The 27,242-nt window shown below is 32.1% G+C and overlaps 1 protein-coding gene across 1 annotated transcript; it reads right to left on the minus strand.

Moving 5' to 3' along the window:
- Window positions 1-10,744: 10,744 nt before the first annotated feature.
- Window positions 10,745-27,087, minus strand: LOC118195434 (uncharacterized). Its single transcript, XM_035366738.2, has 5 exons — window positions 26,910-27,087; window positions 20,304-20,588; window positions 17,169-17,545; window positions 12,594-12,742; window positions 10,745-10,954 (listed from the first exon to the last, which is right to left on the minus strand). The coding sequence occupies exons 2-5, from the start codon at window positions 20,568-20,570 to the stop codon at window positions 10,812-10,814; spliced, it is 936 nt and encodes a 311-aa protein (XP_035222629.1). The 5' UTR covers window positions 20,571-20,588; window positions 26,910-27,087; the 3' UTR covers window positions 10,745-10,811.
- Window positions 27,088-27,242: the final 155 nt, after the last annotated feature.

The following is a 27,242-nucleotide window of genomic DNA, read 5'->3' on the forward strand; positions in this document are numbered from 1 at the left end:
TAGTCGAACATGCTTCTAATTTCACCACGAAGGCACGGCTTTTTAAGGAGGTAGAAAATATCTTACAATGGAAACTGGAAGTATATTTTGCCTTGTTTGTAACTTTAATTCTTCAGCAAGATTGTTGCTAATCTTTTTCGGTCTTTTCAAATTTCATTCCGCTAATGAAAAAATTATTGAATGCTAATGAAAATATATTGTTAATATTGAAAGGAAAGTGTGTGCATTATGTAGGTTTTATGTTAAGTAACAAGTGAATAAAAAGTTCTTTTTTTAATATTTTAATCTTTCTTCTGAGTACTTTTTCATCTTGGTGCACTTCAGAAATAAGAAGGAGCAATAAATAGTTTGTTTCTCGTTTGGAAAATGACTGCTAAATAAATATGGAACGGCATAAATGAAGTACTAGAATAATTCGCCAGTGTTTGACTAGTATAGAAAATTCCTTTGTAAAATGTGCTGTATTGTTTTCGAGTTCTAGCTGCAACTCAGGTTCTTACTATCTGGGCATTATCGGAGAATCAGATTGCCTACCATAAATTTTTCATAGTAAAAAAAAAAAAAAAAAAAAAAAAAAAAAAAAAAAAAAAAAGGCTTTATATACATCCTTTAATTATGGCTTTTATATACATCCTTTAATTGGAAACTAAAAATGTTAAATAAAATAATGACTTGAGGCAAATTATCAGATGTATGAAAAATAAAGTACATTTTTCTGCTGATGCAAGAATGTTTAAAAGGTTATATAATTCTAGAAATCAAGGGAGTTTCGAAACGAATCCTCCTGTTGGGTGTCTATCATTTTCAGTTCTCCTATCTGTAAGTCGCCTTGCTCCAGGCTGCAGAAATTTGTTATTATACTGAATCTCAAAATCTGCATTATTTGAACAAAGTTTTAAAATGTTCTGTTAATTGATGCAGTCTGTTATTGTCTATTATCTGCTGCATGCAGTCTGTATCTGCTGCATGCAGTCTGTTATCTGCTGCATGCAGTCTGTTATTGTCTGCATGCAACAGATATATTTGTGCTGAAAAATGAAATATTTTAGCAATAATGATATTTTATATAGCTTCATTGGTTAGGAATTGAGAAATCAGAAATATCTTAATTCATTTAAATGTATTTATTTTTGTTTTTAATAACAATTTTCATAAATTTTTGAAATTTCAGGTCCAAAAAATATGCTTTCAGGAGTATATTGTTTGTTTGTAAATTTTGAACACATATCCCGCAAAACTTTGATGGAATTTATCCCAGTGTTTGATGTTCAGGCTTAAATATTTTATTTCAACGTATGCTTCAGTTATGTAATACGTTGTTGCAAGCTGCGGGTTCGTGGATGTCTCTTAAAAATGAATCCAGATCACCACGTAAAAATTTACAATATACTATATTTAATGACGGCACACATCAAAGTAAACAACTATAAATAGCTCGAGAAAAAATTATCTGGATTTTGAGCAAGTCAACGCACACAGAAATATCAGTTTCCGAAATCACTCACAGAATAAAAACCAAAACAGAGTTCAGCTAACTATCTCTTCACCGCAGTCTCTCAGACCTGATGAAGAACTGACTATAAGTAATGTTTTTAAGGTATAGCTTCGCATGGCAGTCAGTCGTTTCAAAACTGTCTCCACTAAGCGCTCAAATATCGCTGGAGCTTCACACAGTCGAAAAGTCATTAAACTATAGAATCACTGACCGGTAACAAATGCAGTCTTCTCACGATCTTTGAACTCCATTTATCCGTTTACCAATAGCCACCTTACAAATCCAAAGCAAAAAAGCCATCTATTTTCTGTTAGCATGTCTAAGATGACATCGCTTTTAGGCTAATTTGGGTATCTGTAGTCAACACAGAATCGCGTAGAGGCATTTTTCTTCCGAACTAATAAGACAGGTGGGTGCCCAAGAATGAGATGAAGTCTATAATACCATTATACTGCAACGCCTTCAAAAGGTTTCCGACTTCCTCTTGTTTTGCGAAAAGAAGCCACCGAAGATGTTGCTCAACAAGTGGATGGTGCGACTACGTTCACTAGATGAAGTAGAGAAGATGACTTGCGCCGTGAAATGTTTTGCCACTTGTTATATATTAACTTTAAGATATTTTGCTTTTTTACTTTCATTAATAATATAAATGTCATCTTAATGCATGTAAGTTTATTAAAATAGAGACTAAAATAGGTAAATATACATATTTAGCTAATAAAGGCTCTTTAAATAATGACAGATCCAAAATCCCGGGCCGCTCAGAGGGTTAAACGTTTCTATGAAATAACTTGCAATTTGAATTTGATTAGAATTTAACTCTATACTTAAAGTTATATCTTTTAATTCAGTTTGAGTCTGTATTTGATTGATAGAACTTCGCGTGTTACTTGAATCGCGGGGAACTCTTCTTTCGTAAAAATGAGGGACCTTTCACTTATGTTGAAGAATATAACCGGCATATTTTCTTTTGATTCACTAAGGCATCCCGCGCAGCTTTTGCCATACGACTTACGGTGCATTCCGATAACATGGCTAGAATTATTATCGCGAGCAGTTTTCCTATAGCAACTAACTTCCTTTTCATCCAACTGAAACATCAGTGTGTTTTCATTAACGGTACGTAGCGCATTATTTTTGACGTCTAAGTAAAAACCGTGTACCTTTAAGAAGTTAAGTCCTAGAAAGCATAGATTTATTTAATGAACACAAATACTGTGTGTACACAAAATGAGAATTTCATATGTATTTTTGTTGTATATTGTATTCTTTTCCAATAAATTTCCAATTTCTTTCTAATAATCTAGAGTGGATATTTAAAGAGATTGTCGCGTTTGTATATTAATAACGCAGAAACCACGGACTCCGTTTGGCGGAAGAGAGAAGAAGTAGTTAGTTGAACGAGTGACGCGTCTAACATTTAGTCGAAATGATAGCCCGTCTTCGTATATATCTGGTGGTGTGGTGGTGTATTTAATTATGGCAAAGCACACGAGCGCCATCTGCCTAAAGGGAGGGATGCCTTTCGTGGAGGACTTTCTAAGGGAAACTGGCTCGTATACACGTTACACATGGGGAAAACCACGAAAACGCCCATGCAGCCATCGTATATATCTGAATCATAAGACTTGTATTAAATACCTTGTAAATATACACTGCTGGCCACCCAAATTGCAACACCAAGAAAGACAAGAGATATCACAACAAAATTTATTTAGTAGATAACATGTTGACCAAGTATCAAATGATTAAATTTTTAGACTTCTGTTAAGTGTGGCTCCTTCCAGAATCAGTAGCCAGAGTAGCCGCCATTGTTGGAGATTACCGCTGCCACACGCCTCGGCATTGATTCAAAGAGACTTTGGATGTGTTCTTGGTGTGCAGCAGACCAAGCAGCTTCCACACGTTTCCAAAGTTGATCTGGTGTGGCAGCTTGGGATGTAATCTGGGTCAATCGTTTAGCAACCATGAACCACATTTTTTCTATTGGCGAAAGATCCGGAGAGCGAGCCGGCCAGGGAAGCAATTCAATTTGACGATTGACGAAGATCTTTTGGACAATGCTTGCCACGTGTGGTGGTGCATTATCCTGTTGAAATATGGCTGTGGGCAAGCCCTGAAGGTAAGCAAGGACAATTGGCTCTAACACCTCGGAGATGTAGCGCTGGCTGTTTAAAGTAACGGCAATGTGTATTAGAAGAGTACGAGAGTGATATCCAATACCGCCCCATACCATAATACCCGGTGCATGACCAGTGGGCGGTGCATAACGCAGCTGTTCAGCATCTTCTCTCCACGGTGTCTCCAGACTTGAATCCGACCATCGTGGTGTTGCAGATAGAAGCGTGACTCGTCAGTAAAGACAATTTCATTCCATTCTGCCGTCCACATCCTTTTTTCATAGCACCATTGCCGGCGGAGACGTCTGTGGTTTTGCGTCAAGGGTAGACGAAGCAATGGACGTCCTGCGGACAGACCACTCTGCTGTAAACGGCGTCGAATGGTACGCGCAGACACTGAATGATGCGTTACAGACTGAATGTGCTGTGCTATGGTTGGTGATGTGACTGAGCGATCCGTCACTGGCATGGGCACAATGTTCCTGTCATCACGTGAAGTGGTGCACTGAGGTGGATGCGATCGAACACGTCGGTCCGTCGTACCCTCCTGCATCCAACGGTCACATATCCGCATTACAGTTGTTTGGTTTCGTCCAACACCGATTGAATGAAACGACTACCGATTTCAATGAAAGATAATCCACACTCTCGGTAAGCCATTATCCTTCCTCTTTCGAACTCGGATACTTGATCAAACGATGATCGCTGTTTACTATGAGGCACAATTGATTGATTTTTTGGAAAAAAAAAATCACAATTTTCGAACTTGAAATAGTTTAAAACTCCAAGCCTTAAATAGCGTTTTGAAGTGGCGCCACAGGTGCGCGTGATGTGCGTCTGCGCTGAAATTCTAATCATTTGCATATCTCACCTCCGCTAATGCATGTTGTAAATTTCATGTTATTTGCATGCTTCCTTCAGGGCGCTGCATTTACGGTGGCCAGCAGTGTATATCATATGTTAATAATAAATTTCTGAAAAAAAAATATTAGATTTCGGTAATGAATGGAATTCAGAGTAAACAAACATCCTTCAAAAGAAAAAGGAGCATGTTCCAGGTCAACTGTTTAGAAGATAAGTGAATTTATACTTATTTATTTATTAAATTTTAACATATAAAAAGTTGATAAAATTTTAACAGAGATACTGACGAGTCCATAGCTTGCATCAATATATAAACACCAAGCACTTGACTAAGTACAAAGTTTCAGCAAAGAAATCTAATGTAAATGATATCTTTGAATCACTCATGAAAACTTTTTAAATTAGGTTTCTTGATAGAGATTCTATGTCTAAGAACAAAGCTGCATTACATAATGTGTTGTAATAAGCATTAAGCATCCAATACCAATGATTTAGAAAGTAAAATACCTTCAAAAATACTTTTTTTATAATCTTAAAGCTACCTTCTGAAATTATTCCCCTACCTTAATTGTAATTTTATGATTTACATTACCATATCACGCCCTTTTCATAAATTGAACAACTTTTCTGGAAACTTTAATTATAGCATTTCTGTAACCTGGTTCCATAAAAGTTTAAGAAACTGTTAATCAAGGTTACCTTCTTTCTTTCCAGTGATAGGAAGAGTTATTGAAAAAATTTAAAAGTCTTTTGATAATAGAAAAAACACCTGTTTCGCTTCTAGATTGATAAAATATAAAAGTGAAAGAGATAACATAATTTGAATGGTATAAATGAAGAATTTAACTAAGTTCAAAGAGATGTTGAAGTACAGTGTAATAGGTACACGTTACGTGTTGATAAAAACATCATCAGAAATCAACTACTCAGATAATTCCCAGCTATTTGGTATATGCAAATTGCCCTGGCAGCAAGCACTTATTAAGCCAATAGCTATTTCTAATGTGTATTAAGAAAAATATCTGAAATAACTCCGAGAAAAATCTGGTATTCCTGCATATTTAAAACATGATACAGCATAAAAATTATGAAATTCCCCTTTATAAGCTCTGCTTTCATTCTGAGTTCCTTTTTAGAATTAATTCTTCTTATTATTAATGTATTATTATTATTATTAAACTGTTAAACATAAGCCGAAGATAAGCATTCATTATTTTCAAAATCAAACTGCATGTAGGTTATTCTCTCTTTAGTATGTACTATTTTGCGAATGTTAGTACGCCATTTTATATTTTTGACTTCAAAAGATTCCTAGGCGGAGTTTTTCTAAAGTTTTTCGACCATTAACATGGATATATCATACATTCGCTTTGGCAAGCATTGTCACGTCATGAAACATAAAATTATTAATTTATCTTACCCGCACATTACGCATTACAAATTTGCTGTGTTGCCACTCGGCATATAGCAAAATCTTTAATTTATCTAAAGAATTTCATTTTATTGATTTTGTAACTACTTGATAAATTTAGTGGTTTAGCAGCAATAAACGCTTTTCTTAATTATTAAAATTTTTTTGATAAAATGTAAAACGCATTAAAATATACTATTGGGACTAAAATACATATTTTCTAAATTTTAGCTACTATAGCAGGAAGATCATTAAATCACATTAAATAACAGATCAACATTATTAGAAATTAATACAATCTTTAATCTGAAAGCGACATGACGTAGCATCATCACGAACTTATTGGAATAATAATTACAGTAGAAGGAACGAATATTACGAGTTAGACATAAACTCACATATAGACATTTTATATGAATATTTAAAGTGCAAAAATTTCTTTTCATGTACATTAGTTTTTAATGTCTATTTATTACTTGGTCTAAGTTAAAATATTACATTTTAAAATTATTTTTTACCTCAAAATTTTAAGATTAAATTTAATCGAAGTGCTTCTAAATCATATCAAAATGTCAAAAATTCTCAAACAAAAGTTCTCTCAAAACTAATAAAGATTAACTAAGACAATTTCTATCACAAAATTAATAATAAAAAAACTGGTTAATTTTTACGCCAGTTCTAAGCTATTTAAAAGCTCCTTTTAGTCTTTAGAGATTACATGAAACGTTTCTGTTAATCTTTGAATTCATAAAAGAAAGTGTTAATAATTAGTTGCATTACATGAAGCCTTTATTTATTTATGCAGCCTCTAAACACAAGAGCTATGAGTTGTCTTTGATGACAACCTGCCACTTTAATAATTGCAGGAGTTTTTTCAAATGATATTTGCTTAATATTTCTGTGCTTTCTGGCTCGAGTCATCAAATATTCAGTTGTTGTCTGACCACTGGGGAAGAATGTGTATTGCTTACAACGTAGTGGTATAACAGCTACATTTTTGAGTCAAACTTCTAACATTTTCTTAAAGATTTTTTGCAGTTTATTTAAAAGCATCAAGCAGATAGCCTTCATCTCCTTTGTTGCATTCAAATAAAGAAGTACAATCGTTTTTCTATTCCTTGAATAGCTTACTGTTTCTAATTGCACTATATCACGGGTTCTCAAAGGTGTTCGTATTGGAGGTCAAAACTGGGAGGACAAAATTTTAAAGTGGATCGATGATGATCAAGGAATCTATTGGTGGTCGACAGCCAAATATACATGAGCAACCTTTCTGCATAATGAAGATCCCACTGATACTTATTAATATTATAAAACTGATAATAAATTTTTATTGATATAACGCTACATCATACATTAAGGGAAACAATTATTCAAAATAAACACAGTGAAAAATACGCAAAAAATATTTAATATATTTTTTAAATTAATGATCCTTTTTCAAAATACATATTTTTTATACAAGAAGTGCAACATAAAACTAAACCACAGAAATGCAAAAAAAACACACCCGAAAAATTACGAAGAACGCGAAACTTCCTCAAAAGATACATTGCTGTACACAAGCCGCTTGCAAAATTTAAAAGAATATTTTAATGATAGCTGCCAAGATATTGAAATTTTGAATATTCCAGCATGGCTGATAGAACCGCTGAACTGCCATATAGTTGTTCTTGGTCTCATGATGCAAGAGGAGTTGATTGCATTGAAGGATGATATTTAAGCACAGGTCTATTCAAAACACAAAGGTTTAGAATTTGAAAATCAATCGAGATAAATATTAAAAAATAAAAGTTGTTAAATGAACAACATTATTGACTTTTCCCTTTTCTTTCAGTCGAGTTAATAATTTACTGCTGAAAACAAGAAACATGTTGCATATTTTTGAACGAGGTTATTTAAAAATTAAATAGAGCAATTTTATGCCAAATATTAAAACAGCTACATCAGTACATGAAGTGCAGCTATTATACTCATTAAAATCTAACTTTTGTGTAATCAGAATCTGTGATTTTGTTCTTAAAACTAGTTTACAAAAAATTATTAATAATAATAATAATGCAAAAAATAAGAAAACAAATTTAATAAAACCTTTTTTACAACAGTATGCTGTAGGTTATAGAGAAAAACGAAGAAAAAATTCTTTTAAAAGAAATAAACGCAAGAAAAATGTTGGGAATCTCTCCTCTAAAGTATCGAAACTTTAATTTACTTTACAGTATAAGAATCATTTACTTCCGTTTTTCAAACAAAAAATGCACTTTTCATGTTATTCGCGAAGAACGTTTGTTTTTGAGCCGTTTGTTGAAAGCACCTCCAAAGAGCTTCAGATTAACCAGAAAATGGTGAATTTTCTTGAACATTTCTTTCAGTTGAAGAACGTTTGTTTTTGAGCCGTTTCTTGAAAGCACCTCCAAAGAGATTCAGGATTAACCAGAAAATGGTGAATTTTCTTGAACATTTCTTTCAGTTTGGAAAATAACCAAAAATTACAAGATGGCAAAAAAATTTGGACTGTAAGAAGTGTGTCATCTACTGATCTTTGATTACCATTATGAAAAGCTGAAATGGGTCGACACATCCTTGTTCACGATTCAGGCACTTCGAATCCAAAGGCAGACAGGTTTTACACTCAAACAATAATCGCAGTAAATTGCTATCATATGCCATTGAATTTGTAACTGCATACCACTTTGTAGTGTCAAAAGTGTGTTGTTGTTTGTAGTTTCATACATAATTCAGGGATAATACTCGTGAGCAATGAACCCTATTACTAAAGAAGCTAAAATAAAGAGTGAAATCAAACTAATCTCATTTAATAAACTAATCTCATATTTAAAGCTGCTGAAATTAGATGCTTAGAATTTTCTACACCAACTACTGGGAACGCTAAAGCACGCTATTATCAGTGTGTTACTGTTACTTACTTATCAGTCAACCTAAGTATTTTATAAACACTTTAAATATTTAATTACAGAAATTAGGTTTAATAAATTTTCAGTTTCATGCTTCAAAAAAGTTTCGGTTATAATTTAATGCATACTAAACCTCTTGAACGGGGTATGTATACACTGCTTATAAAGTAAAAGTAGTTTTAATGGAACATTTTTATAATAAGAAATTTAATTAATTTTAATCGAAAATTTTTATAATAAGAAATTTAATCAATAGAATTCTTTAGTTACTTAAAATCATCGTTATATGATTTTTAAATTCTTTACATTACTTGAATTAATTAATTATTTATAGAAATAGCAAAGAAAATGGCTTGAGTTCCCTAACATGGAATTAGAAGGAAGAAAAAACGGTAACCTTAAGAAGAGAAATTAAAAATCGTGTTTTAAGAAATCCCTTATATGTAAATAAAAATAGCATGAAATCATGCTTTACATGCTGCTCTGAAAATTATTGCGACAGCAATTCTAAATTTAGATTAACTTGCAGCATGCTCTTAAACATTCCAACCGCATTATATAATTCGAATAGTATACTTGTTATTTTTCATTATAAAATTTAAATGAATATTTTCTATATATGATAGTTTTCTGCTTAAGAAAGAAATGTCTAGCTTGCTTACCTGATTCAAAAGTGTTGTATATTTCTTTCTCAGACATCATTGCAGACAAAGAAAATATTTTACAGGAAACTTATCGCATAAATGGGAAAGCGATAATTTCTGCTGAGATAAAGCCAGTGTGAAAGCAATAGCTGTCATTACCATGAATGGAGTCTCGCGTTAACTTTATTAACGACTGTTGTTAAATTTTTCATTATTATCAGCTATCATTATTATATTTATTTTATATATCAACAGCTGGTTAAAATATTTTTATTAATCATGGCTTTGAAGTTTTAATAATAGTGTTTTTTATTATTGATAGAACATTGTGATAACCTATATAGGAAGCACATATTAGAATAAAACGTAACTGGTATAAAAAGTAAATTTCCTTTGATGTCAAAATTTATCCAGTCTGAAGTTTCATACCAAAGTTCAGTACCAAAATTACACTAGAAAGTTATGGTAAGATATTACAGACTAGGGAACTGACACTAAAATTTCATAGTTGATAGTTAGCAGTTGAAATAGCAGTAATTCGCAATCTTTTTTGCCACAGCCAATCTTTTGCTCTCTTTCAGGAAGTCTCAGAATGCTCTTTCTTTTGAAAAGACATTTTGATCCTTCCTAAACATTTTTGCTTCAGTTTAGTCTTTTTCAAAAGTTATTTGTTATAAAGCTATTTTATAAAAGTTTTTTTTTTTGAAAGTTTTTTGTGGTGTTTTTCAAATTATGTATATATGTAAAACTGAAAGCCTATTAGTTTATACTAAAATCACGTTTACGTTGTAAAAGTATATATTTGTACATTGTAAACAGTTTATGCCCAAAATATATGAATTTAAGGTTTACTTTAGAAATATATTTATTTATGCATTTGTTATTAAATAAATTAGGTTTGCATTTAGTATGTGTTATTTGCTCTTCTGTTTCTGAGAACGTTCTCAACAACACAAGATTTTCTAGCTTCTTCTGTACCTGTAGGCGAAAAAGTTGTCAAATATGCTTTACGGCTAGGAATTTCCTCTGTGAAAAGAGATTTAAAAAATGAAGTTTTGTCTACTTGACACTCCATGCTTTAGGAGCAGGGAAAAAGGAGTTACGGTCACAGAAGTGTGCGGTTATATTACTAATCATATTTTGATAAAAAAAAAACTGCCTATTTGCATCGTCATTGCTATCGTGTAAAAATATTCTGAAATAGAGCAGAGGGAACTTAAATAACACATAAGAGAAAATAAACACAAACACAAGCAAATATTTACAAATATAAATATTACAATATTGATCAATAATCTCTGAGAAATTAATTTTATATTATGTCAAATTTCGTTTTACATTTTTCCCTTTCTTCGAACTTTATCAACACCAAAGCTGATTAACTGTTAGATCTTTTACATTCACACCTTTCAGATTTTCCGGTAGACTACAAGAAGCTGTGAAAAGTGGAGGCTTCCTGCTTTTGACTATCCAGCGCATTCGGCAATCGCACTTTAGTGGGTTATCTGAAAACATAAAAAAATATGAGAAAAACGCCAGTGTAAAACTAAATGGAAGGCAAAACAGCAATTTTATATAGTTAAAATCTGCACCTGACATAAGGTTTCAGTATTTCTTAACATTTATTATATGAATTTATATTCTCTGTAAATAATATCAAATAATATGACAGGATTTAAAAACGGGAATGTTGCAATTTCATTTTTGTTTCACGCTTCGTGTTTCAAATCAATTAAGATTATACATAATAAATATAAAAATATAAAATTAGTGTAAAATATAAATTAGGCAAGAACAAGATAAGACTGATATATATATTTTATTTTATTAATTTCGAGCTCACAGAATGTTATTCAATATGTACCCTAATTTAATTTTTTTCCAGGGTTTTATTTAGATTAATTTTCTGTTTGGTTAAATAGCGAAATCAGTTTTCGACCTCTTTCCACTGGACCGGTTTTCTTTAGCATTTTGCAAAGGTAGTCGAATTTAGAAAATACTTCTGTATAAAAAGTACAGCACACAGTGTTGTGTATGCAGCACACATTCAGCATTGCGTATGTTATTTGGATATGGCAAAGCGTACGAGGGCTATCTGGCTAAGAAAAGGAATGCCTTTGTGGAAAGCTTCCTAAAGGACACTGGCTTGCATTCATGTTACACATGGGGTAAACCACGAAAGCCGAGCATGCAGCCAGCCGGTTTGCGACATTGCTACTGAACTGAATTTTATGGTTTAAACGCAAAGAACATGATATTTAATAAATAAAGGTAAGACACAAAACATTAACAAAATGCCCCTTTGGACGTGATTTAAAATCTAAAAAAACTTTCAGACTTTTTTTTTGTTTTGTTTTAATTTAGATTTCAAGACAGAATATTCTTTCGAAAATGGTATTAAAAACTGAGATTAAGAGGGAAGTAAAAGCAAATGGGACTTAAAAAACACTTAATGGTCCATTTATATATCAGAATTACATTTGCTTACCCACTGGATTAAAGGCAGATTACGAATTTTGGTATTGCAATAAAGGCAAACTTTTGGGACGTTAAATGTCAACAAGAATTTTAGGTATCACTGTTTTTGGATTAAAATTCAGCGAAAAACTCTTTATATTCAAAATTATTAAAAAAACATCTTCAACATACTATTGTCTAACACAGCTTATCGGAAACTAATTTCCACGCACAATGGAATGTCCACAATGTCTATGTCTCACCTCGTGACGTTAAGCCTTGGCTGGAAGGAATATTCCTGAACATCCACAGCATGGGTTTTCTAGAAACCACACAGAAGTTCTAAGATTAACTATCCACATGCACATATTAATGAGAATTCTCTGTCTTTACAGTATACTAAAAATTTATTGTGTGGCAAATAATGATTTTTGAGAGTAGTCTGAAAGTGCCATATTTAATAGATTTAGAATTGACATCCAATTCTAAGCAAAAAATAACATTTTAAAGAAAGAACCCTTGGTTCCTAAAAGCTTAAAAATTCTCATTTTAATTAATTTTATGATGTAATTTATTTTTAAATTTCTTTCTTTCTAGCAACATGGTAGCAAAAAAGAAAGAAAAAAAAAAAAAAAAACTCACACTTTGAACTATTTATATTTAACGAAACCATGGAACGTGTTTTACCTGCCATGAAGAACCAAGCCAACTTGCTCATTGGCAGAGAAAACTCCTTCTCGTTTAGAGTTACAAATTGGTTTTCATCTAGCCTTAAAATAAGGAATTCTGGCATATCTTCGAATAAGTCTCCTGGGAGATACCGCAACTGATTTTTCCTGGAAAAGTGTTCCAAGAAATAGTTTTATGAAGTATAAACAGTTTCACAAACAGAAAATTTCATAACTGGAAAGAATTTAAGACATTTAATACAATAATTAATTTCTAAGCTTGTAGAGATATTTGTCTTGATTATACATAAACCAAAAGCACATATACATTTCTGATATGTTATTTTGAAAGAAAATAGGCTATAATTATAATACTTGCGGTATGATTTGTAGCATTTGAGAAGTCTTCAGTTTATCAATTACAAATTAACACAATTTAGTCAAAACAATATTTTCAATCTTTGAAAAAACCGCAAAAATATTGAATAGCACTAATAATACATAATGAATAATAATTAAAATTTCTAGTGAAATACACACCTTGAGAAAGTTATGTAAAGGAAAATAGAGGAATATAAAAACAAATCTGAACGAAGATTTTTTAAAATTTACTAAACGATTAAATTAGCAAGTGAAACAAAGTGAATTCGGAATGTATTTATACAGTTCTCAAAATTCAAATTCTATTTGTGCTATTATTTAAAAAGTTTTCGCTCACACTTTAGCTCAGTTTCTAAGGATTTATTCGAATAGATATAACTCTTTGACAAATCCCATAAGCTTTTACAGAATTCTAAAATATTTTCTTCAGCCATTTTAATGCTGCATAATTGAATTCATAGCTTAAAGAGTGTTTTAGGAAAATCTGTAAATATACATTGATTCGTCTAACCTGTTACTCTTCCAAAACTATTATGATAAATGCATTATATGAGTCAAAACGCGTGTTATCACTTCAACGATCCATTGCTATTGAACTTTTTGATTGTCATGACTTCTTATTAAATGTTATTGTTTAATTGACTCGTTACCATTGCAAGAGGAACGATTTTACTGTTTATCATTGCTTGTATGACAAAGTGGTTTGCTTAATAAACAAAACGCTTCCTTTTGGTCAGTCTGGCAAAGCATTTGACAGCAACCTACAAGAAGATTCAATTTATTTTCGACTGTGGCAAAGCACGCGAAGTCTATCTGCCAGTGAGGATGGATTCCATTGCGGAGGCCTTTCTTAAATAAATCAGAGCTTGTAGAGACATTAGGTATTTTTTGGAAGCAGGAAAGATGAAAAATATGCAACGCCTTCGCCGGGAATCGAACCGTGAACCTCTCAATTACGCGCTGAGCGTGCAGACCACTGCACGACGAAGGCTCGTTAAGAAGGAGAAAGAAATATCTTATAAGCTCTTATTGTTACTCTTGGTTAAATTACCAGGTAGTTGAGCAGTCTTATCCACTCAACCATTAGCAGATCAAATAAAGAAAAACATTCTTTCTACTTGCCACTTGTATTAGTTGTTGCAAAGCATATAGCTCTTGAAATTGTGCTTTTTTATTACATTTGAGATATTTAATAAAATCGTTTCTTTCATTTCCTAAAATTTAATTCTAAAATGTTGAATGTAAAAAATACTTAGTAAACAATCCTGTCTCTGTTTCTGATTATTTCTACTCTGCATTTTGGAAAGTAATTAGACACAAAATTTGCTTGTTTATAGCTTTCAGGAGAGAAGGGAGACTAAGCATGTTTAAGAAAGAGATTCGTATTTTTTCACATTTTTACCTATTTAAGTACTTAAGAAAATTATTGTAACATACTTATCTCCGATCCTTTAATGAAGGTCAATCTTAGGGCCTTTAATGAAGAGAACAGTTACATTAGTCTTATGGAGTGTCAGCCAGAACCTTATTATTCGTTGCTGTAATTTTACAGGCTGTTACATCGAAGGTTGTTCTATGCAAATCGATTGTATAATCTTTCCGAAGTCTCCGTAGTCAGATGTCAGCGTTCTGTTCAGAGAGAACTACCGCGAAATTCTCATCATTAACCTGTTCGTTGCAATTCTAAAATACTTAAATGAACTTGTCTTCTGAAAATTGAATTTCTGCTTTGTAACAAATGCATATAGTACTATTTCAGAGTTGCTGCAAACCAAAGTGCAACAATTTTATATTAGAAATTTTATATTTGAAACCAAAGTGCAACAATTTTATATTAGAAAAAGAGAAGAGAAAAAAAATTATGTCTGATGTGGACGTACTCAGCTGATTGATGTTTATTCAAGTTTAGCAATGCTTTTACTCAAAATATTGTATATAGTGAAATTTTGATTAATTTTATGAGTCAATTTATTTTGTTAACTCTATTTCTCATTGTTGTTCAAAGTTTGAGTTTGCTTGTAAAATAAAGCAATAAAATAATTGATCCAGCTTCGTTTAATCTTTATTTAATATTTTTTATTACTTCCTTGTGCGAAGTAAAAGAAATAAAATAATCGCGAAACATTTCTAATATATAGCCTAAGACGCACTTTTGAGACATGAAAAGTGCAAGTTAAATTTCGTCAATCCGCCCAATAGAACGGGAGATATTGAATTTTTATGGGTATGTGCGTCTGTGTATGTGTATGCAAGGTGTACAGTCTTAGTTAGATAAGGTGGGCTATATATGTGAAAATATAGCATATTAATAGCGTAATAAAAATAAATAAACAAATTAAATAAACTGCGAAAATACTATTTCAAGTCTGAGTTACGAGTTGCAAGTATGACTGAAGTAAACGTTCCACTAAATTAGAGCGTGAGAAATATGTCCTGATGTTACTGTGAAAGATCGAAATTGGAGAATGTCGACATTCACCGGTTAATGTCAACACACACCAAATACGTCGGTGAAAGACCGAATATTTGGTTATATTCGTGTACATTCGGATCATCACCGGTGTATGTCGACAATCACAGATATACTGTGGTGGAGGTTGAAAAGAGAAGTCGAGTTCAACAGAGGGGCGACTGTCTGTCGCCAAATCCTTTGCTCTGCTGCGATTGAAGTTATGTAGCATGTATTTGTTATACTCTGGAACACTGTTTGTCAGTCTTATGCTAAGTTTAATGGTACGCGCAACGTTTTCTTAATTTTTTTAATTCAATACCCTAACTTATGTTGAATGGATATACTGCAGCGAATCGTGAACTTTTCCTTGATAAGTTAAATGCATTAATTGCGAGTAAACGAGAAGACAATTGTTTTCATTTTTCAAACACATCTCTCCTCAGCGGGATTGATTACTCCTTATGAAGCTATGTTTGGCATTAAACCAAAAACAGGCATAGCATCGCCTTTTTTGCCTGGCGAACAAATCGCAAATATTGAAACTCTTAAAATATTGCTAATACTTTTGAAACTGAAGAACAGCTTGAAACCGAAGAAGAGCTTAAGAAATTGTTAATACTTTGGAAGAAAATCTGTGCAATGGCCATACCGAAAACCATATTCCAAAGAAAAATATTGAGGAGTGCCTGCCACCTACGACATCTTTGTATCAAGCCTTGACTGAACAACACGAGTTAATTTCTGTAAAAAGATCGGACGCGAAAGAGAATCTTTTACTGCAAGCAATGAAAATGTTGCTAACCTCAAAAAATTTTCTTCTGCTCAAATTGGTGATACCGTAAGAATACAAGTCTCTGATATCGACCGTGTTCGTACAGATGGCCGTAATGTTTTGGCAGTTGTTGGAATAAGACTCTGGCTTTCCGTAGATGAGATTCCTTCTCTTCATTCATTGAGATTCCATTCTTCAGTAATGTCTCTGAGAGAAGCAGCTGCAGCTAATTTGAGAAGTAGAGGGCAAGGCTATACACGCTGTCACAGCAAACGGCAGTGTTCCACAACAAAATGCAGTTGTAAAAGCAAGGGACTCTTGTGCAATTCAAAATGTCATAAAAGTTTATGTTGTTGCAATAAATAAAATTTCAATCTCATAATAAAGTTTTTTGTATTATTTCCTTTTCTCATTTAGAATGTATTGTTTAAGTTCAAAGGTTTATTTACATGTGCTGTTACTTAAACTTTTTCATATTTTGATATATACGGTATAAATGCAAAAGTAAAAAAAAATTCTTTATTGACTAAATTTAAAACTAAATGCTTAACATTTATCCAAGCACGACTGCTGTCATTATTAAGAAGTCAAGTAATATCGAGTAGCCCTTCTCGCGTTAGAATCAAAAGAAAATGCCTCTATAGAGTTACGAACAACTCTTCTCACCAGGGATTGGTTACTCCTCTTAGCAAGACAGGCGAAAACGTTACGTTACCCTAGAAGTTTTATGGCGCCTGAAATACGGAGAACAAAATGCAAATCTCTGACGTATTCAACATTCACCATTAGTGCATGGTGAATGTCGACATTTGCCGGTGTAAGTCAGAAATAAGGATATTTGGCAAATGTTTTGGACATGCACCAAGCGACTATGTGAATGCTGACATTCACCGGTGAATGTCGACATTCTCCAAATCTCAGTCTTTCACAGTAACACTGATACTGAATAAAGAACTTAATCGAAAGATAACACACGAAACTAATTTTACCTTAAGTCCAATAATTGAAGTCTACATGGCTTGGGAAACATGCTTCTTTTCAACACCTTTATGTTGTTTTCATTTAGAGTCATGTATAATAATTTATTCAGGGCTTGAAATGCTTCATCATAAATGAAGGAGACCTCTGATTGAGTAATTGCTAGCCTAATTATATTCGGCACAAGAATTGTCTGGTCAATGGAATACATTGAAGTAGAGTTGATCGTTATGGATTCGATTCGTTGCAAATTGCGTAGCTGGGACCACTCCCATTGAGCTACATATTTGGAACCTGAAATGGAGATCTTAGTCAAAGTATTTTCCAGTCCATCGAAAGCTATATCCGTATCGGAGAAAGAAGTGAATTCCGTTTGAATGAGATAAATCTGAAAGGAATATGTATGATCTGTTAGTTATAAAATCAGGTGGTATACAGAAATAAATTTATTATTTGTTATTATACGTATTGCAGGTTAAGAAGCAGTTTCAAAAACACGACGTATGATGTTGACGCCATCATTGTGATTTAAATCTTCTTGAATTAACTATAAAACGGCTAGGAATATTTTCTTACTTAGAAAGTACGAAAGGTCAGTCCATCCAAACTTGCAATCTTAAGTATTCAAAAAATATCTAATGTCTCTACAATGGCGACCGAACTAAAAGGGTGTTGGATGAGGATTCACCACACCCAGGATTTGGCAACTGGGTCCCCTAAAAACCCCAATCGCCCTTTAAAAAGGGAAGTATATAAGGTATTTCTCCGCCTTCCTAGCGTGCCTTCGCGTGGTATAGCGGTTTTGCACGCTGGGCCGGTATTCCAGAGGTCCATGGTTCGATTCCCGGCGAAGGGGTTTGCTCATTTTTCCTCTTGCCCGCTTCAAAAAATATCTAATGTCTCGACAAGTACTTTTCAAGAGTCCTAAAATTTCGTTATAAAAATATAACAGTAAATTTTAAAAAATGCTTCTAATAATTCCTAAAATCAATTAAATAGTATCACTTCATATTCTATATTATTATTCAAAAATTACTGCTTTATGAGCATTACTTTAATTACGCAAATTTTAAACAGAAAATGAAGGACAGAAAGAACAAGCTTATACTTTTCACAGTTTTGTTAATGAATTCATCAATAATACATAGGTTTCAATTTTTTAAAACAGTTTCATAAGAATATCATGCTAACACTTAAATAGGCATTTTGAGAACTTTAGAACACTGCACGAGAAAAGATTGAGCGAATACAATTAAATGTCGCCATTCTTAGTGAAAATATCTCCATATTACTTATTAATTCATTAAGTGTACACATTACATATTAATTGAATAGAAAAATGACGCTTATGTTCCTGTGATCAATGTAGACTCCACTACATCAGAGAATAAGCGTATGACATACAGAATGCAAGACACTATTAAGCATTCGTAGAGTTCGCTGAAAGAACTCATGAAAAGTTTAAAAGAAAAGTAAAGTTGAAGAAAAGAAAAGTTTAAAAGAAAAGTAAAGAAGAAGTTTAAAAGAAAAGTAAAGTTTAAAAGAAAAGTTGAAAGTACGAAGTTGATTCTAATTAACACATCTCAAGCATCTAAAATGAAGTGTTTTTTTTTTTTCAGATATAATTTTATTGAATCGATCATTTGCGTGAATTTTTAGTGAATCTTTATCTTAAATAAGGAATGCTCTGCTGGAATTTGTCATTTTTATACGTTTCAGAATGAGTCCGCTCGGAGAGTAGGAATTAGAGCTACCACCGATGGTTTCATTATTCATTTTATTTTCATTTTTCATTTATTCATTTAATTTTTTTTTCATTTATTCCTTTCATTTTTCATTTCAGTAGGAATTAGAGCAACCACCGATGAAAGGATTCGGTAAATATTAGAAGATGGTTAGTTTCCGGTTACAAGATTCCACGTAAGTTCTGTTTTTCTAAACACGCCTTAATTAGCATACTAGCAAGCAACTGTATTGCAACTTTACATGAATAAGTGAGTTGTCTTCTGTTACTGTTACAAAACTTGCGTGGTGTTAGTTTTAGCAGTACCAGGCCATAATATGAAATCATCTTACAAATTATACACATTAACTACATTATAAGATCCGCCGTTAAGGTCGAGGATAAACAATCCAGGTTAATTTTAATGCCTTAAAAAGTACACGTTTGAGCTCTGCGCTCAACACATTCGAAATTAATATTAGAATTGAAAGCTTTCAAAGTACCCACTTTCGCCGGCGATAACGCATTGCATGAGATTGTTGCCAAGCATGACGAACGTAATTTCGGAATTGCAGCAGTGGAATGTCGTGAATGACACTGTGTGGATGTAAGACAGCGTTTCTCCACGCGTCACAGAGTGTGTTTGACAAGTGCTGCAAAAGCACTTTGGAGATAGAATCATCTCCCGTAACTTTGCAGTTTCGTAGCCACCTCGATCACTGGTTCTCTCTCCGATGGATTTCAGATTCTGGAGTTATTTGAAATATAAGATGTACATATTAAATCCCTGAGATTTGTCAGAACTGAAGCCATAAAACGGTTAAAACATAGAGTTATACAGACTCCTTCTACAAAATTCCTTTCGTCATTGTTGTCAATAATCTCCCTAATGGAGATTATTATTGGTTCTTTATATAACGATGTTCTTTGCAAACATTTTACGTTTGTGCAGTGATCAACTTGAGCAGGAAAAACATGGGGTGGGAGTGCCATTTGAAAATTTCGAAATATTTTCACTGTAATTGCAACCGTGAGAGCTCTATTCTTTAAATCAACGCATACCTTCAAATAGCAATACATGAATGTTCATTTCGATTGGTTAGACCGATAGGAGCTCATAAATCGGGAAAGTTTTTCCTTTAAATGACAGTCTATCATATGATTTATGAAAATATACTATATTATCAAAAATAAGAATTATAATGGAATGAAATTTCACAAAACTTGGTTTTGCTTTTGCCACTTGATTATTTTAAATTTGCACACTTTCACAATAATGCTTGCTTTTACTGAATATTAATAAGATTTCTGGTTAGAAAAGATATATACTGGTATATAGTGCATGTCGAATGCAAAGTTCTGGTTTTCGAATAAGCTTTAACTATTACATTAAAATATTATTAAAAATTATATAAATACTCACTTCTTTGAAATTAGTTTCTTGGAAAAGTCCGTTAGGTATATACAGGAGGGAGGAATTAATGATATGAAGCGAGAACATATCTCTCCTTACTGTCGCTTGAATTGGAAGGAGAAGATCTTCAAAGCTCTGCATATTTCTGCAGGTCATTGAACTCTGTCTGTCTTCTTCCCGACATGTGCAAAAAGGGTAAATTTTTTCTGGGGGAGGACAAGCACTCTCCGCAAGACACGAAATCAGTAAAATAATCAATAATGTCCTGAGAAGCATAACGTTTCGTAAAGCCTTCTGAAATAAACGAAGAAACTTTAAGTATTATAATGAATTTTAAAAATTTAAATTAAGCAAATTGATACTACTTCCAGTCCTAAACAAATCGAATTAGATGATCTCATCACGTTAGTGAGTATCACGTCAAAATTTCTGCAGAAAATAAAATATTGAGTGTTAGACTGAGCAAGTGTGTTAGACTGATATGAATATTAAATCATTCCTTTATAGGGTTCCTCCCTTTTAAATAAGTGTTGAGGAACCTAGTGAACAGTTAAGCGAATAATTGCTTAAGTCCAGAAAAAGAAACGTAAAACTCAAGAAGGGTTAATTACCCTTTATTGCTCAAACTCAGATGGTCCCTTTCTCAGGACGTACAACAAAGACTTCACTTGGGCTTCAACTCAAAAATATAAGAAATAAGAACTTAATTAATGACTAGCTAAAGAGATTTAGCCGAAGCTAACATAATTGTAACCAGTTGACCCCTAAATATTGAATTAGCTAGCGAAGCTATCAAGGGCATGCGATGCCGCTGAGCGTAGTAACAGCTTAGAGAGACGTGGCCAAAAGGCAAACGCGCGCTATTCAGAAACTCTGATTCTCTCTTCCGAAGTCAGTGAAACTTCGACTTAAATATTACTCCTTCTCATTTGCATTAAACGCGATTCTAAAAACTCATTCTGGTAAGGAATATCAAGCTGAAATTACGAGAGATAGGAAAGGTGCATAAACTTAAAAATAACTGTTATAAACTTAGGATAAACCTTACATCTTTCTCCAAAAGACTTTAACTATTCGAAGAATAAGATCTCACAACGACCTTGTTTAGGAGTTTAAATTCTACAAAACTTCTTAACACTTCAATGTTTAGCTTCTAAAAATCTGCTTTCTTAAATCATTCTCAATACTGAATTGTTCCTGTTAGGGCCAACTTCGCAAAAGATCTAGAGCTAAGCTAAAACTAAGAAAAAATCATTTTTACGATTTACAACATTCTTGCTTAGCATATGCATCTTCTTCATCTTGACATGTCCATATGTTTTGGATTTGGAAGGAGAAGAGATTAGTACTTGTTTTTACGAAAAATTTCCATTTTCCCTTCTAAATACATTTTATTGCATTTATTTTTGGGCCTCAAACAGATTTCAGTCACACACATTTCAACTCATTTTAACTAACCCCCGCGACGTTTTTAGGATTTCTTCGGGTTTAACAATGATGACTAACTTTTGTGTAAAGTCGTCATGTTTATTACTAGAAATGCTTTGCTTTTCGTATTATTAAATCTCATTGCTCCTTACATCTTATAGCTTTCTACATTGTGTTTTTACGTTAACTCGTCTCCTTAAGAGGACTCATACACCTTTACAGACCATAAGATCTTCGAATATGTGACTGTTGCAAGAATTGAGATAACTTTTTTACTTTAAAAACAATTGCTTCCAACTTTTTACAGGTGACTACATAATATACCTGCTTTCTGAAATAGTAATCAGAAAGTTTGTGTTGCCACAAATATTTTTATAATTTAATCCCTTTATGACAACGGTTTTCGTCATGTTTCCACTTTGCGCGCACAGATTAAAACATTCTGTTGCATAATTTAATTCCATATTTAATACATAGCTTTTGTAGCATTTGGAAACTATTGTGAACCAAAAATTCTAAGAATTTCATGTTAAATTTTTATTTTATTTGGAGTTGAGTTTATAAAATGTATTTTATAAAAAAAAATTGTAATGTTTTCCTGCATAAAATTTTTTAATATTAAAATATTCGTCAGATTTTTGGTTCAGTTAGAAAATAGTGCCCACACAAAAAATTCCATCAAATTTCAAGTATGTACCATTAGCCATTTTTAAAATATCATGCGCGCAAGGTGAAAACATCATGAAACATTTTGTCACAAAGCGGATTAAATTACAAAAATATTTGTGGCAACACAAACTTTCTGGTTACTAGTTCCCAAAGCAACTGTATTATGTAGTCAGTTGTAAATAGTTGGAAGTAATTGCTTGTAAAATAAAAATATCCTAATTCTTGCAACAGTCACATATTCAAAGATCATAAAGGATTTAAGGTGTATGAGCCCCCTTAAAGTATGATAAATTTTTAAATTCTAGTTCTGGTGACTGGCGCCAACCTGGTTTGGAGTTCCTTGCTGTTGTTTCTCAGTTCGACACATTTGTATTCATAAAATGACTCAAGGACTATTATAAATACCATTTCGACCAGTTTAGAAGTGTTTTTACAAAATTTCTGTAATTACTTACCAATTGTATGATTTTTTGATAATTTTGATGCCCTCGCAATTTACTATGAGACTATGAGATGGTGCTACACTATTCTGCCGATATTGAGCGATTGTTGCAAGCTGCAATATACTTCTTTCTTTCGTCTATTTTTGTTAGTGTTTAGGAATTTAAGGTTGATTTTCAGTCTACAAAGAGTACGGAAGAAGGCGATAAGAATAAATAACTGTGCTTTGCAAAAACTTTAAAGATTTTTCGACGTGCAAAGTTGAAACTACTCGGTCCGTGAACACATTTTAAGGCTTCAAAAGTCATTGCTTTTATTTAAAGCAAATTCAGTCAGGAAGAAAAGGGTAGTATTAAATATTTTCACTAGCAATGCATATTTTTAATATAGCATTATCATGCTGAAAATAATAAGCATAATATTTTCACTATATATTGTTTGTAGTATATAAAGAATAATAGTTTTCTGATTTATCTTTCTTCTGCATTTTTAGATTTTACCCTTCGAGCTGGAAGTCGATAGATCGAGATAACGTTTCGGGTAAAAATGAGAAAAAATTGAAGAAGACAACTCTTTTGAGAATAGCTGTCATTCTTTAATGAGTTCAGCGATACCCGTGTACATTTCCAATGCAATATCAAAAATGCATTTTTTGTTATATTTCTTTATATTTTATTATAGGATAAAAGAAATTATTTCCATATGCTTTAAGATGTTTTGGAAATAAGGCGAAGTTTGATTTTGTATGTTAAAGCTTTATATGCTCTTTTCTCGAAATATCGAATATGTAGATTCGAGTTTTGACACTGTATCGATAATAGGAGTTGTTAAAAATCGATGATATTTGAAAAAATAACTTTAAACATTCTGGAAACTAAAATAATCTTTATGCTAAACACATGCCTGACGTATCATTATCATGAACTTATTTGAATAAGACATAAGAGCACGTATAGACATTTTATATGAATATTTATAAAGCGCATACATTTGATTTCATATAAATCAGATTTTCATGTCTATTTATTATTTAGTCTAATTTAAATTTTATATTTTAAATTTTTTTACCTCAATATTTTAAAATTAAATTTGATTGAAGTGCTTCTAAATCATAAGAAAATATAAAAAAGGCGCAGTCAAATGTTCTATCAAAACTAAGAACGAAAAATTCAGAAAATTTCTAACACAACTAATAACAATAAAAGCTGGTGAATTTTTATGCCACTTCGAAGTTATTTAAAAGCTCCTTTTAGTCCTTAGTGATATCAAGAAACTTTTCTATTATTCTTTGAATTTATAAAAGAAAGTATTAGAAGTTAGTTGCATCAACCGAAGTCATTTATACAGCCTCTCAGTACTGAAGTTCTGAGTTGTCTCTAATGACAACTTGCCACTTTGGTAACTGCTGCAGTTTTTTCAAATGATGTCCGCTTAATATTTCTATGCTTCTGTTTCGAGTCACCAAATGTTCACTTTTTATCTGACGGCTTTGGCAGGAGGGTGCATTGTTTACAATGTGAAAAAGCACCTATATTTTTGTGGCGAACTCTAACACTTTCCTCAAGATTTATTGCAGTATATCTCAATAAATTAAGCACATAGCATTCATGTGTATTATTTTATTCAAATAAAAAATAAGATTATTGTTCCATTCATGAACATCTTACTGTTCAGAACTGAATTACAGCACGGGCTTCCAATGTGGTCGGTACTGACCCTGAGGGAGCCTAAACCGAATTTAATACTACAGAATTTTACCACTATGAATACTGTCAACAAAGTTTTAAAAGGAATCAATGATGAAGAAGTGAATTGGGGTCAACCATCTAATATACATGAGCAGCTGACCAGCATAATGAAGATCCGATTGATTACAAAAACATATTAATATCGTAAAACTGAGAATTAATTGTTTATTGATATAAATTTTATCATACAATAAGGAAAAAAATCATACATATTTTTTATGTAAAAATGCAATATAAAAGTAAACTGCAGCAACGCAAGAAAGCACAACTAAAAATTACAAAGAACATAACCAAAAAATACTTTTTCAAAAGATGCATTGTTATATACCATCGGCTTACGGAATTTAAAAGGATATTTTAATGTTAGCTACCAAGACACTGAAATTTTGAATATTCCAGCATGGCTGATAGAATCGCTGAACTGAGATATATTTAATCTTGGTATCATGATGCAAGAGGAATTTATTGCATTGAAGGATGATATATAAGCACACGTCTATTCAAAACACAAGGGTAAACCAAGGTTTAGAATCCGAAAGTCAGCCGAGATAAATATTACAAAATAAAAATTGTTACTGAAGAGCATCACTGATTTTTCCCTCTTCTTACCTAGTAGAAGCTGATTTTAATCAAGTCAATAATTTACAACTGAAAACAAGAAACAGTTTTTTGAACGTGGTGATTTAAAAATTGAGCAATATTATGTCAAATTTTTAATACAGTTGCGTGAATACATGAATACATGCAACTATCATTTCATCAAAGTCGAACTTATGTTCATTCAGAATCAGGAATTTTGCTTCTTAAAACTAATTTACAAACAGGACTTATAATAATAATTCAAAAAATATGAAGACCAATTTATTAAACCCGTTTTTACAAAACTATTGTTCATATTTTCATTTTACTCGTTACCCTTAAATTTATGTGCAATTATTTGTATCATGATTTTGTTGTATACTGTATGTGATAGAGAAAAACGAAGAAACCCATTTTTTTTAAATGGAATAAATTCAAGAATATCTGTTGGGAATCCCTGCTCTAAAGTAATGAACTTTTAATTTACAATATAAAGATCATTTACTGTTATTCCGTTTTTTATGCAAATGATGCGCATTACGTTTGTAGTTTATTTTTGTGATATTTGTTCAAAGCAACTTCAGTATGGAAGAGCGTCAGTATCATAAGAAAAACAGTGACCTTTCTTCAATATTTCTTTCAGTTTGGAAAATAGCCCAAAACCGAAAGTTGGTAAAGTTGGGCTGTAAGAAATGTAAATGTTTTCTTTGATTATTATCATGCATTACTGAAATGGGTTGTCACATCTTTGTTCGTCATAGTCATCTTTTAATAGTTGCAGTCATCTTTTAATAGCTAATCTTAGCTGCAGTTTATAACACATCGAATCCAAAGGCGGATATTTTTACCTTCATACAATAATCACAATAAATTGCTATCAAAATCAGTGAATTTTGAATGGTACACCACTTTATAGTGTCAAAAGGTGTATTACAGTTGATAGCTTCATACATATTTCAGGGATAATACTCATAATCAATGAACACTGTTCTTAAAGAAGCTAAAAACCAAGAGGGAAATCAAAACTGATCTCATTTTTAAACTAAAACCATAATTACAGCTTTTAAAATCAGATGCTTAGAATTTTCTACACCAACTACTGGCAACGCTAAAGCATACTGTTGCTTACTTATCAATAAATATGCGTATTTTATAAAAACTTTAAATACAAAGTTTTTTTTAAAATTATGTTTAATAAATTTCCAGTTTCAAGTTTCAAAAAACATTTCGGTTATAATTTAACACATACTAAACCTCTTCAACAGGGTATGTACACTCTGCTTATAAAGTAAAAGTAGTTTTAATCGAACATTTTTATAATAAGAAATTTAATTAATGAATTTTTTTTTTCTGAAAATCACGGTTATGTAATTTTATCATTCTTTCCACCATTTAGTATAATAAATTAATTACTAACAGAAACAGCAAAGAAAATGGCCTGAGTTCCCTAATACCGATTAAGGAAAGAGAAAACACAGTAACCTTAAGATTAGAAATTAAAAATAAAGTGTTTTAAGAAGCCACTATATATGTGAATGAAGATAGCATGAAATCATATTTTATATACGCTTCGGCAGATTATTGAAACAGCAATTCTAAATTGCGATTAACTTGCGGCATGCTCTTAAAAATTCGAACCATATTATATCATTCAAATAGAATATTTGTTATTTTTCGTCATAAAATTTAAATGAATATTTTCTACATATGATAGTTTTCTGCTTTAGAAAGATATATCTAGCTTACTTACCTGATTTAAATGTGTTGTACATTGCCTTTATCATACATAACTGCAGACGAAGAAAATATTTTACAGAAAGTTTATCGCATAAATGTGGAAGTGATAATTTCTGTTGAGATAAAGCTAATGCGAAAGCAATAGCTGTCATTACCATGAACGTAGTCTTGCGTAAAATTTATTAACGACTGTTAAATTTCTCAGTATTATCAGCTATCATTATTATATTTCTTTTATGGCGGCTAAAAGGGCGGCTAAACTATGTTTATCGTGGTTTCAATAATTATTCGATTTTCACAATCTGTTTATTTTAATACTAGTGTTCTTACTATTGATAGAATATTG

The sequence above is a fragment of the Stegodyphus dumicola genome, chromosome 6 (genome assembly GCF_044657685.1).
Source record: "Stegodyphus dumicola isolate Sdum_Otavi_A_Nest chromosome 6, ASM4465768v1".
Lineage (NCBI taxonomy): Eukaryota > Metazoa > Arthropoda > Arachnida > Araneae > Eresidae > Stegodyphus > Stegodyphus dumicola.